The sequence below is a fragment of the Vigna unguiculata genome, chromosome 2 (genome assembly GCF_037176805.1).
Source record: "Vigna unguiculata cultivar grain cowpea cultivar isolate G323 ecotype 2 chromosome 2, ASM3717680v1, whole genome shotgun sequence".
Lineage (NCBI taxonomy): Eukaryota > Viridiplantae > Streptophyta > Magnoliopsida > Fabales > Fabaceae > Vigna > Vigna unguiculata.
This window is the reverse complement of record NC_140793.1, coordinates 26,822,043-26,836,437: the sequence shown is the minus strand read 5'-3', so window position 1 is coordinate 26,836,437 and position 14,395 is coordinate 26,822,043. Positions and strand designations below refer to the sequence as shown.

Below are 14,395 nucleotides of genomic sequence, written 5' to 3'. Positions count from 1 at the left end.
TATCACTTATGAAACCAATATTTTTGTTTTTTAATTTAACATACTAATTAAATATTAATTAACTTGTTTACTTACATTACTTTTTTTTTTCCTTTTATAATAGTTGACTTTTCTTTGTTTTAACTTAAAAAGGGTTAAGTGAAGCTAACTTTAAATCGGTAATTGCTTTCAATATGATCAAGTTCTGTTGTCTCCTGTTTCGTCATCGAGGCCACTTACCTCATTTGTTGTTAAGATTATCGTTATATAAAATATCGAAATTTAGACAAATCGGTGATTTATGAGATCTAGACATGGTTCCCTTTCATTAGATCCATAATGATTATGAAAATACTTTTGCTTCGTGTTTCTCTTATGTCTTAATCCATGAGATTATCATCATTATCAAAGCCGATCTTGCTGCAAATAGCCCCACTACATACTACATAACTTACTCTTTTTTTAAAAAAAATTATAGATTAAAAACATTAATTTGAAATTTATGACAAACAAATGTAACTCAAAGTAAGAAATTCAAAAATATATTTAAAGGAAAACTAAATATTTAACATAAAGATCTGCATTTTATTTATATAAATAGACTCTATGGTAAAGTTTAAAAGTTTAATAGATCTTGATATGAGTGGGTTTATTCATATACCTACGGCACTCATCCTTTATCACACATTGTACACTAGAAAACAACACATTATTCTAAATTGTGGAAAGGCGGTGCTTGAACTAGCTACTGCTACATCACAGTGTTCCAACCATCTGTTCTGTTCATTCAGAAATTCACACCTTTTTCTCATTCCTTCTTCGCATTTGACACCCTTTTCAGGAATTCATTGAAATCATCATCTGTTCCTATCATGCTGATTCTAGCATACTTTGAATCAACACCAAACCGTTTCCCTCCTCTTCCACGGATCTTCAGTTTTTCCACCAGATAACTCTCACAATCTTCTATACCCTCCTCACACTTCAACCATAAGAAACCTGAACCATACAGAACATTAATTATGAAGTTATTACAAAGTCACAAAACAAGAATATTAAGAGTGGGAGAATGAAGTACCAGGAGATGGTTCAGATGATTCATTGGTGAAGTTGCAAAAGGCCTTTGAGTACTTGGCCACTGAGAAAACCTTGGATTCATCAATAACCTCCCACAGTTTCTCCCACCTCTCCCTCAAGAGGCGTTTGCTGTATTCAAAGAAGAGCTCAGACTCCATGGACCCGAAGTTTTGGTATCCATCACAAACCACTTCAAGGATCTTCACAACCCGAGTTTGAGTTTCTTTTGACACTCCAATGGAGCTCAACTGCACATACCTCGTCATCTTCTTAGCTACCTCAATGTCCTTAACCAGCGCCCACCTTAACTCACAGCATAATCAAAACTCAGCATGCAATTTCTTGTATTATAACAAAGTGTGTGATGAATTAACTCACCCGAAACGCGAACCGGCATGACCAGTGCATTTGGAGAATGTGAAGAGCATGAGATCATGGTCAGCTTGGTGAGTGATGGGAGTGTAATGTGGCCAGTAATATGCAAGATCATGAATCAGTTTCCCTTTAGCCTCAGATTTCACCACAGGTCCTCGAATAAACCCATCAGGGTTATTTGGAGAGGTTATGACCTCTATGTAAGGCTCGTTTTTCTGATACGAAGCAGCATCACCACCCCACTGGTACAACCCTGAACGCAGAATACTAATCTCATCTTGGTACTCCTGCAAAACGTTTTCTTTATCAGATCAAGTCAACCGTTTGGAAAATTAAAACAAACTCACGTTGTGTGAGGTTGACCAAACTCAGATTTTCAGAATGGTGGACGCCGAACAGACAGACACCCATGTTACCCATGTTTGCATATAAAATGGAATCTACATCTTCATGGGTCTACGTGTATATGTTTCCAAACTGATTTTAATATTTTAAAACATGTTAGAATAATTTCATCATTCATAATTCTAATTCGCAAAATAAAAATTAATAAATAAATAAATAAAGTGCAAGGTAACAACATATGGATCTAAACCCTCCTTGTTGGTGTCTTTGTGTTCGATGACAGATAAAAAAAAAATGACAGTGAGAGAGAGATAAAGAAGAAAAAATGACCGAGTAGAATGGTGCAGCAGCAAGAACGTTGATGGGTTTAGAAGGGTGTGAAGGAGAGAGAGCAAAGACAGAAGCTTGGAAGAGTTGAGTGGCTCCTGTCCCCACCACAATGTATCTGTGATGGGTGACAGCATTTCCCACCACGTGATGCAACCTTCTGATGCTTCTCTCAACTTCCGGCAACATGTACCAACACACCTTGTTCTTCGCATCACCAATGTAACTCATCATCTCCCATCCTCTTATCACTATGCTGCATTCCTCACTCCTCTTTCTCCAGTATTTTTCCAACACCACTGGATCACCTCTGTCATATATAACATTAATCATCATCATCACAACAACAATTTCCAGACACAAAGAAGAATATATGCATGACAGTGATTGTGATTTTGCAGAAATGAAAGAGCGAATATATACTTCTCCAGTTCGATGATGGTATTTGGGGAGATACTTCTGCCATTGGATGAAGGGAAGTTGTCTGTGGCGACCACCATTGTTGCAGATGTTAGATACCTCTACTTTTTATCAGAACCACTCTCTTAGTATTATACTCTCTTTGATTTTTTTTTTCTTGAGTTCTGAGTTGCCTCACATGTATGTATGTGGTTATATATATATACACTGAGAAATTGAACTTCATCTGTTATAATATTACACAAGATTAACTCAAAAGCATCTTAAGGTTTACTGTATTTTATTTTATTTTTTGTGCAATTAATTAATAAGCTAATGGATTTAATATTTTGTCTGCTTACTGGATAATAGCTTGTTAATTTTTAATTTGTACAAGTTTTAAATGAAATAGTGAATTAATGTAGTTTTACATTTAAGGAATTATTGGTTGCATTTTATAAATCCTATTTAAATAAAATGTGTCAATTTGTCATTGTTTTTATAAGGGAATTTCTATATCATCAATTAAAGAAATTTAATTAATGTTTTTTGAGTTTTTTGGGTTTTTTAAGATAGTCTTTCTATGTATGTATCTGAGCATGTTAATTAAAACTTTGCTGACAGTTTCGTGAAATATTCAATCTGGGAGCAAATTGAACAGTTTGACTGAGCAACCTAGTTCATGTTTTCATGTGTTTATTTAATAAAGTTTAAAAACTATTTAATTAAATAAAGAAATTTAATTAATGTTTTCACGTATATTTAAAAAAAAAATTAATTAAATGAAGAATTTTAATTAAGGGTTTCAAGTATATTTTAAAAAATCTTTAATTAAATAAATAAATTTAATTAATGGTTTCACGTACATTATGTATTCACAGATTTGACTATCTGCAACTTCTTTGAAATTTCACTCTAAAAACAAATTGAAAGTCATATCTAAGCAATGGCCCTATATGCATTTACTAATTTTCAAGCTTACAATAATTTTATTTCAACTTTTTTATCTAATGAGTTTAATTTCTCAATATCAAAAAAATATTTAATTGATTATAATATATTCTGAGTTATTCACACCCACGTACACACACAAATAATTTCTTTATGAATATTTGTTTTCATATATCTTGACGAAAATTTATTGGAAAAATATTCAACAATAATTTTAAAATTTTATTTTGTATATTTTTCAGCATAAAAATTTATTAGTTACTAAAATAACTATTATGAATAAAAAATTATAATTAGTTTTTATAATGGTTTTTTACATTCAGTTATGAAGAGTTTAGTTATTAAAGGAAATTGGTCACTAGATATTTGTTACTAAAGTTTTTCTACCAAATAAGTTGATTCTTACATTAATTTTTAATTAATTAGTAACCAATTTAACGACCAATTATAATTTTTTTATTTATAATAACAACAATTTTAATAACTAATAATTTTTTATTTTGTAGATTGATATTTAAATTGGTTACTAAAACTTTTTATAATTAAAATTAGTTTTTGATGAGATATTTTCTTGTCCTGAGAAAAAATATATTTTAATTAAAATTAAGTAAATTACAATTTAAAGTAAAGAAACTAATAAAATAATTACTAATTAAAGGTGAAATTTAACACATGAAAGGTTTGCTTTTACGAAAATAAATATTTTTTATTTCTTACAGAAAATATTAATAATAGGGATATTTTGATCACACTTATTTAATTTATACATATTTCAATTATTCCTCGGACATTATAAGACTTTCATATTAATAGTATTCACAACATAAAAACCTTAATTTTAATGAAATATTTTTTTGTTTTTATAAAAAGAATAATTATGAAAAAGTAAGAAATTTTTGTTTGGTAAACTCATTTACTTTATTTATAAGGTTAAAAGTGAATTATTTAATTAAACTTCTTTTTGTAGGGAATATTTAAGTGTTCTTACACACTTTTGTAAGACTCAAGTTTTTGGATCAAGGATTATAATAGTTTGGTTCTCATACTGACAATCTTTAATCGTAATTCGATCTTTAACAACAAAAAATTCACTAAAATATACTCATTACTTTTTTTACCCGTAAATATTTACAAAAAAATATTTAATAAATTTTTAAAATTAAAAAAATATAAAATTAAATATAAATAAAATTTAATCTAATAAAATATTAATAAATTTTAATTAAATTTTATTTAATAAAACATAAATTATACTTTAATATTAATCTTTTATAGATAATATATAATAATATGATATTCATATCTAATTCATTTATAAATTGATGTTAAAATATCAATTATTTGCGATAATAAATACCTACATATATTAATATATTAATTATTTATTATAGATTTTACGTGCATATACGTAATCCCTACTCCAGACATTGTTTAGTAAACAGTTGTTTGTAAAGACAAATAAATGATATGATTAAATTAAGTGTGTAACAACTATTTTGTTTGTTAAGTTTATAAATCTAATTTATTATTTTAATTTAGTTATAAAGATGATTAAACCTTATTTTTTTGTCATTAGATTATCCTATTTAAAGATTAATTCTTACTTTTTATACAATTAAAAATTAATCAGAATTTTATTCTTTTTAAGATAGAATTAATTTTACAGAAGTTCACATGAAAACACTTTTAAGCACATCTTTGACCTCTGAGAAAATTGAAATTAATTAAATCCTGAATAATTTAATAATTAAGGAATATATAAATAGAATAATGAAAAAATATGGTATATTAGCACGTATACCAACCAACTTCTGTAAGTTAACCATTATAATTTATAATTTAAAGATATTTTGAATTTGAGGTTTAAATTTATTATTCTCTCTGTCAAGATTTTCTCATTGAAAATAATTAATTATAGCTGCCAACCCTATTTATAAAGGACCCTCACCAAAATTTAACGCCACCACTATATTGACTTTAATTACTATCCTAATATATTGACTTTATATCAATTTTACTGTACAAATATATAGCATCTACATTATAAAACTATAATTAGGCAGTCTTTCATTAAAAAAATTATGCGTATGTTCTTTTACTTTAGAAAAAAATATATTTTCTTACGGTGTATATTATATATCAATATTATAAAACGTAGAGATTTTATTTAATTTTATATTTTTCACTTTTATCAATATAATCAAATTGTATGGACTATAAAATAGCATGAACTACTAATATGGTGTCATTACATACTAGTATAAATTATACTTCGAGATTATAGAACGTGGTGTAAATTATTGAATATTTATTTTTTACAATAAAATATTAGCATATATCGTGATTACATATATATACCTAAACAATATATTTACATAAAATTTAGGTGCATTTTTTTATATTTTTCTTCTTTTATTGTAATTAATTTTTAGTTCTCTCTCTTTTTAATATTCTTTAAGAATTTTTTTTTTCAATAAGAACGTGAAAAAGTTAGGTATTTATATTAAAAGAATAATTTATTATTTATAATGCTGCTATCTCACCTAAGTGAAAAATAAACATTATGTTAAAAAAATACTTATGGCACAAGTGGGAATCCTCAAATTTTCATTTATAAATTTAATTATTATATTAAAAAATTATAAGTTTTAACTTTTTAATTTTATTTAAAAAATATTGTATATATATGGAGAGAAAAATGTGGATAAAGTTTCTTAATAAATAATTTAAGCAAGTTATTTCATTTATGTAGTTTAGAATAAGAGTTTGGGATGACACCAGATGGTAAATTGGGATTATGGTTTTTTATATATTTGGTTGGATTATGTCATTTGTTATTTATAGAGAAAGGGAGGTGCTATTTGTTGATACGTGACCCAAGTTGAAGTGTATGATATTATGTTAAAAAAAGTTAGACTTTAAATCTAATTCAACTTTACAAAATCAATTTATAAAATAAGATTTGCATTTCACTTATATATTTCGAAATTATCTTATTTCTATTTTATATAGGACTTCCAACCTTTTATATTAATTCAATTTGATAAAAGATCCAAAGTATAATGTATATTCATTATTAAATAAAATGCACCAAAGATATATTATTCGTTATATAATACTATTATTATTTTTTATTCTCATCAATTCAAAAAATTTCACTTTTTTCTTTCTTATTCGTCTTTTCTTTTTTCTTTTCATGTTTACCCTGATCCAAATAAAGCATGATGAATTGATATTAAAATATAAAATGTTTATATTAAAAAATTAATTTAAAGTGACAATTAACAAATCTCACGTGTATTAATACTTTAGTATTTTAGTATATTTTCATTTGATACCCCAACTTTTTTTGTTAAGTTCAATTTGATACCCAAACTTTTGATTTGTTCAATTTAGTATCCAAATTTTCTAAAGAGATTCAATTTGGTCCTCTCCGTTAGATTGGAGTTAACACTGTGTCCGTACAGGACACGTGTCAAACCATGAAATTTTTATTTTTATTTTATTTTTTTTAAAAATAATTTTTTTTTAAAAAAATATTTTTTTTTCAAAAAAATTTAAAACTGCCATATGTCAATTTATTATCATGCCACATGACAACTTACAATCATGACATGTGGCAGTGGTAATAGTTGTTTTCAGTTTAGTACCCCAATTTAAATTTTTGGTTCAATTTAGTACCCCAATTAATAACTAAGTTTAATTATAACTTATATATACATGTTAAAATGATTGTTTTGAATATATACATCAAATCATTACCCCTAAAGATTCAAATTATTTTATTTTTTACAAGTATTTCATGTGTAAAAAATTACAAAGGTTAAAATGTAAAAAAATAAAATAATTTAAGTATTTAGGTGAAATGATTTGATGTATATATTAGAAAAAATTATTGTAACATGTATATATAGGTTGTAATTAAGCTTATTTACTAATTTGGTCTTAAATTGGAGAGGACGAAATTGGATCATTTTAAAAAATTGGGTACTAAATTGAACCAAAAATTTAAATTGGGGTACTATGTTGAAAACAACTATTACCACTGCCACGTGTCATGATTGTAAGCTGCCACGTGACATGACAATAAACTGACACGTGGCAGTTTTTAAACTTTTTGAAAATAAAAATAAATGTTTTTGAAAAAAAATACTTTTTTAAAAAACATTAATTTTTTTTAAAAAAATTAAAAATTTCATAGCTTGACACGGTGTTAACTCCAACTTAACAGAGAGGGCCAAATTGAATCTCTTTAAAAAATTTGGATACTAAATTGAACAAACCAAAAGTTTGGATACCAAATTGAACTTAACGGAAAAGTTGGGTACCAAATCAGTAATTATACCCATTTTTATTGTTGAATGACACTAAAATCTTGTAAAAAAGTTACACAGTTGCTTAAATTTAAATATTTAATTTAATGCAATTTTGAAATAGTGGGACTAGGAGATTTAAGTTTTCATTCTGCTTCTTGATATTGATATGCCATTTAATCCATCAAAAACTTATTTGACCTCTTACATTCTCGGGCCTTTGACTTTATATGTTTAATTTCATTATAGCAGAAAAATGCTTAGAAAGGAAATCATATAAAAGAGGGTAAAAACAGGTTTTTATTGGTTTGTCCAACTTCATTAATGACTCATAGGGTTCTCAAACTCGTGGTTGTTAAAATTATCAAATTAAATATAATTATCTTAAAGTAATCTAATTTAACTTAAGTGCCAAAATTGTTTTTTCACAAATTATAATGTTTTAATAATAGGGAATTTTGATAATTGTAGTGTTTAGGAACAGGTAAATGTTAGTTTGGTTAAAAAATATTAATGTTAAATATATTTTTAATCATTAAAACATAACTAAAATTTGTTAATTTTTCAAACTTTCATACAATTGTTCTTAAACTTGTAAAAGAATTAATATAATTACATTAATTTTTTTTTTACTTCTTAAATGACATTCCACACTAACGCTAGAATTATTCACACCAATTGACATTCTATCTATGTTCATCTAAAATATAATTTAATACTTAAAAGAATTAGATTAGAAGAAATATATCAATTTAATTTTTTAAGTTTGAAAACTAAGGTTTAAGACGAGTAAAAATGTTAATTTTGTGTCTAAATTTAAGAATTAAAAATATATTTAACTCAAAATATTATTAAAAACTAATTATATAAATTCTTAATAAATAAATGAGTAATATATGTTAGTTTAACTAAAATTTTTAGTTTGATAATACTTTAAATTATTGTATAATAGTAATATGATTTTTTATACATAAAATAAAGCTAACTTCAAAAAGTTTGATCCTCGCGTGCCAATAGAAGTTTTTTTTTTCCGTGTTAAATATGTTTTTATCTCACTCCTAGTAAAAATTGAAATTAGTTTCTTTTTGAAACTTTAGTCTAATTTATCACTTTACTTAAGTGAAATCAGTCGATTAAAAAATAAATCAACTGATTCAATTTATTGCAGTTTAAGACTACTGCAGTCAACCTTTTAACCTATTGAAAAATCATTCAACATACTAAAATAAACATTTTAATCTGTTGAAAAATCATTCAACAGATTAAAAGACACACCAAAGACCAAATACATCTAATTAATGCTACAAGGTCTACAATATGAATTACAAATATCAAATACACTTTCTTAATGATGTAAATATGTGGAGAGCACACCTTCCGGCCTTGATCAACATGAATATCATCAAATCTCCTTTCCTTCACCAATGTAGGCTTTATTCCAATAATAATAGCTTCAAGATAGTTCAAAAAGACTTCATTAAATCTTCAAGAATCATATCACTTTGGCTTCACATGTCAACACTACTATCCAAGACACAATCAAAACAAAAATTGAGAACAAGAATAGTGTTTACTTTCCAAAAAAGCATATTAGAACTTCTAATTCAAGGAAGGTACTCTACCAATCTCAAACACTCATCACATGCAAGGAGGACACTCTACCAATCTCAGAAACATTGAAGGTCTTACATTCCCTAATCTTAACTGCTAAGAACTCAAATCATGAGTTCTTAGAAATAGGAGGTCAGACAAACCACTAAAACACATAGCATGAGTAATTTTTAAAATTGATAAAGTAGTCTAAAAAAACAAACAACCAAACATTCAAGGTCTTACATTCAACTACACTTCAAACAACCAAAACTACTTTAAAACTAGAATCAAAACAATCAAAATAAAACAACAAATTAAATCATATACCAACATCAAGCAAATCAGACACCAACGATGAGCATGAAAGAACAACAAAAATAGACAAATACAAATTAAACACCACAATTGAAAGGCTTTGAGACCAGCCTGAATTCCTGTGTAGCACGAGAACAACGTTGATAATCAACTACGATGGATTTTCCCATTTTTAGTGTGAACCACAACCATACATTGTCAACAAATCCCCCCAAGGAATAAAACAAAAGGGGATGAAATAAAAACTTACCTCCACGACTAATTAGGACAGACAAGCGGTGCCACTACCAAATACCAACTACGTATGTTTTCCCTTCACGAACCTCACTTCAAATTGGGTTTTTGAAGGTAGATTGGTATCCGGAAAGAGGGTTTGGGAAAATACAAATACTGGAACACAAATTTTGGGCGAGAATTGAGGTAAAAAATGGTCAATTTGAGGAATCCCTAATTCTTGAAATGAGGAGAATGAAACCCTAATCAAGGTTGGAATGGAAGAAAAAGACATGTCGCGAAATTTTATTTCAATTTGGACACTCAATTACCAACAACACCAATCTATCAACAACAATTCGTCGGTAAACAATTATTACAACCTTACCAATGAATATTTGGTCCACAATTTCACAACTCACTTACAGGTAGATATTTTTGTCAGTAAAATAAGTGTCAATATTTGTCGCTAATTTTTCTTTGTAATTACATATTACGAATATATTTTGATTCTTTGATAATTTTTTCGTCGGTAAATTAAGTATTTCTAGTAATGGATTAGGAACTTCAACAAATGTAGAGATGTCAAAATGGGTTTCAACCCATGAGCCAACCTGGCTCACCACGGGTTCGAGTCGGGTTTGGTTGAGAAAAATTCAATTTTTTCAAAAGTGGGTTGAACTCAACCCGACTTACTTAACCCACGGGTTAAGTGGGTTCGAGCTATGGGTTGAAGGTGGGTTGACCCACTTAATCCATCAACATTTTTTTTCAATTTTTTTTTAATTTTTTTAATAATTATTTACTACTCCTAATTATATAGGTTCACAATTTCATATTTTTAAATGCTATAATGTTGTTCAATAATATTTGAATAGTTTGAATGTTTAATTAATTTGATTATCAAGTTATATACGTTGATACTTTAATCTTTATAGTAAATTACTCAAACAACTGTCTTATAAACAAATTTTTCTAATTAGTATGACAAAATTGTGTAGTTTTTTTATTTATATTTTGTTGAATAGCATGATAGAAAATGTGTAATATTAACCCTGTTTTCTTAACTATATGGACACTTTATTGAAAACAATTCATCATAAAGTGGCGATGAGCATGATGAAGACATTAGTTCTTGATTTTACTGTGATTGTCATCTAATGAGTTGCTTAAAAAATCATTTAAATATTTAAATACTTAAAAATAAATACATAAATAATTTTTTTATGTGGGTTGGTGAGTTAACCCACTTAACCCACCAACCCATGATGGATTGAGTCGGATTGCCAAATTTCTGACTCACCATAAAATGAATTGTCAGGTTGGATTCACTCATTTTCAACCCGACTTGTGCTGAACCAATCCGTGTAAGTCGGGTAGACTTACTTTGACATGTCTAAATAAATATTTTAAAATGTTAAAACTTTTGTAGTGTCAAATATTTGAAGTGTTAAATATATAGAATATATTAATATTAAGATAATATATTTTAAATTATATGTTAATTTATATATACAAAATTGAGGGGATAAAAAACCTCCTTCACCCTAGGATCCATCATAAGATGAATACAATAGACTTCATTCGGTTAAGTTTCTCTTACCAAAATAGATATAGACTTATAGCTATAGGCTATACACGGTATTTCAAATATATCTAGTTTATTGTCATAAACCGTGATTTCAAATTATTATTATTACATGTAAGTTTTCTAATAACTTTTATATATGCACTATGACTTAAAGAAAATTTTTAACATGTTGCCTGTCAATAAATGAGTTATATTCGCTAGCTGCCAAAATTAAAAATGATCACTGTTCATCTCTTCCTTTTTTTTTTTTTCTTAAAGTTTTTCGTTCTTTTTAATTTCTTATAGTTATTTACTTATTTTCCTTTTCAAAGGTGTTAGGTGTTAGGCTTGGTTGAAGGAATGGTTTGAGTGATCACATTTACAACCTAGTAGATATATGAATTGTCCTACCTACTCTTTCTAATTATATTGTATATCCATTTAACTATGCTAAACACCACACATCCTTCATTACATTATTATAGCTAATTTACGTACGATAGTTATTTGTGATCAACTACCAGTATTTACATATGTTTGTCTCTTTCTGACTATTATGCCTTTTGTTTTATATGGAAATTTATTATAAACAAGTTCACATTAAATATTAAATATCAGATATAATTACTAATTTGATATTCCAGTTTTAGTATTTCAATTATCTAAAAGGATTTAATTTGGTCCTCTCAATTAAGTTGGAGTTAACACCGTGTCCGTACGGACACGTAGCCGTGGAATTTTAAATTTTTTTAAATTTTTTTAATTTTTAAATTTTTTTTGTAAAAATTTATAAACTGTCACGTGTTAGTTTACCGTCGTGCTACATTAATTATAACTTATATATACATGTTAAAATAACTGTTTTAAATTTATACATCAAATCACTACACCTAAATATTCAAAATATTTTATTTTCTACAAGTGTAAAAAAATTTAGGTGTAAAAAATTACAAAGGTAAAAAATGTAAAAAGTAAAATATTTTAAGTATTTAGGTGAAATGATTTGATGTATATATTGAAAAAAGTTATGGTAAGATGTATATATAAGTTGTAATTAAACTTATTTACTAATTTGGTCTCAAATTGGAGAGGACAAAATTGGATCATTTTAAAGAATTAGAGTACTAAATTGAACCAAAAATTTAAATTGAGGGCTAAATTGAAAACAATTATTATCACTGCTATATGTCATGATTGTAAGCTGCCACATGACATGACGATAAACTGACACGTGACACAGTTTATAAATTTTTACAAAAAAAAATAAAAATTTCACGGCTTGACACGTGTTATGTACGGACACGGTGTTAACTCCAACTTAACGAGAGGATCAAATTGAATCCTTTTAAATAACAAAAAATATGGGGACTAAATTGAACTTAACCAAAAAATTGAAATACCAAATCAGTAATTATACCTAAATATTATTATTAACATTCCCATTTTAATTATGTCGATACCTCAAATTTATTAATAATTTATTATCGCATAAAAAATTATTAAAATAACAAAATAATAAATACAAAAATATTTGGAATTCATATCATTTCACGAAACAGAAAAATTAAACTTAAAATAATTAAAATAATTAAATAAAATGGAAAACATGTCAATTTTTATTTAATTTTTCCTAATTTTACAATTTATGCATTACATGATTTCACTAAAAAAAATTTAAATGATTATCAATTTTAATAATTAAAAATAATTAGTTATTATATTAACCAATTTAAATACCAATTTATAAACTAAAAATTGTTAATAACTAAGTTTTATTATAAATAGAAAATTGTGAATTGATATATCTAAATTGCTTACATTGACTATTACAATTTTAACTATCAAAGAAATTATTTTAATTAAAAAATTGGTCTCTAAATTAATTTTAAACATATATCATTATTTAGGATTTATTTTAGTGGTTAATTAGCATATATAAAGTTTTCCTAATTTTAAAATCCAAAACGTTTTTATGTCAAATTATTTAGGATTTCTATAGGCCCTGTGGTCGTTTTAATTGCAATATCTTACATTATAGTTATTTTCCTAGGTCTAGGATATATTATTTTATGTCTCTTCTTCCATTTCTGTAGGTTATTTTATGTTTTTTAGCTTTTAGTTGACTTTGTTAATTTTCTCTTTTTCTATTTAAATAATTAATAAATATTTTTTTATAAAAAATGACAAATAAATTTATACTCGTGGTGTATTGTATGAATTTATTATAATTGTATGAATTTATTATAATGTTGATAGAAAATATTTGGATTAATTAATTATGAGTATGTAAGAATAATTGTTAAGGTGAAGTAAATTGACTATGAGATTTGACTAAAGTATGAAATGTTATATATAAAAAAAGAAAATTGAGAAGACTTGAATGATATTATGCATATTGAGAAAAGAATAAAACTTGATATATGTAAGTCAAAAACGTTAACATTAAAATTATGCTCTTAACAATCTCGAGTTCAACAATTTCAGGAAAGCTTAAAAACCTTTTTTATTTGAATAATAATAGTTTCTTTTTTTTTTTAATTGGGTATGACTAATAAATTTGTATAAATATGTGTCGATTGAACCAGTTTCTATGTTGATAGAGAATATCTGATTTAGTCAACAATTTTAAAAGAAAAATGGTTTAAAGAAAATTTCAAAGAAAATATTAATGAAACGATTATTAAAAATTAAAGAAGTGAGTTGTGAGACACTTATGAGAATTTAAAAGAAAAAAGATTGTGGCACACAAATCTAAAGCAATTAAACAATTATTAACCCAAAAAACAATTGTTGAAAATTTACCCGTAAAAACCACTTTTGGAAAAAACATTTCCAAAAAAGTTGAAGATCACTCTAAACTTTTACATATCTATTTTATTGACACTCGAAATTTTATTATTTATCATCATATCAAAATTTATTAAAATAAAAAAATATA

General features: G+C 26.1%; 1 protein-coding gene across 1 annotated transcript; it reads right to left on the bottom strand.

Annotated features, from left to right (window-relative positions):
* Nucleotides 1–495: 495 nt before the first annotated feature.
* On the bottom strand, nt 496–2,726 carry TAR1 (tryptophan aminotransferase related 1). The gene is made up of 5 exons (XM_028059002.2): nt 2,527–2,726; nt 2,107–2,413; nt 1,435–1,718; nt 1,058–1,359; nt 496–978 (listed from the first exon to the last, which is right to left on the bottom strand). Exons 1-5 carry the CDS (start codon nt 2,601–2,603, stop codon nt 788–790), a joined length of 1,161 nt encoding a protein of 386 aa, XP_027914803.1. The 5' UTR covers nt 2,604–2,726; the 3' UTR covers nt 496–787.
* Nucleotides 2,727–14,395: the final 11,669 nt, after the last annotated feature.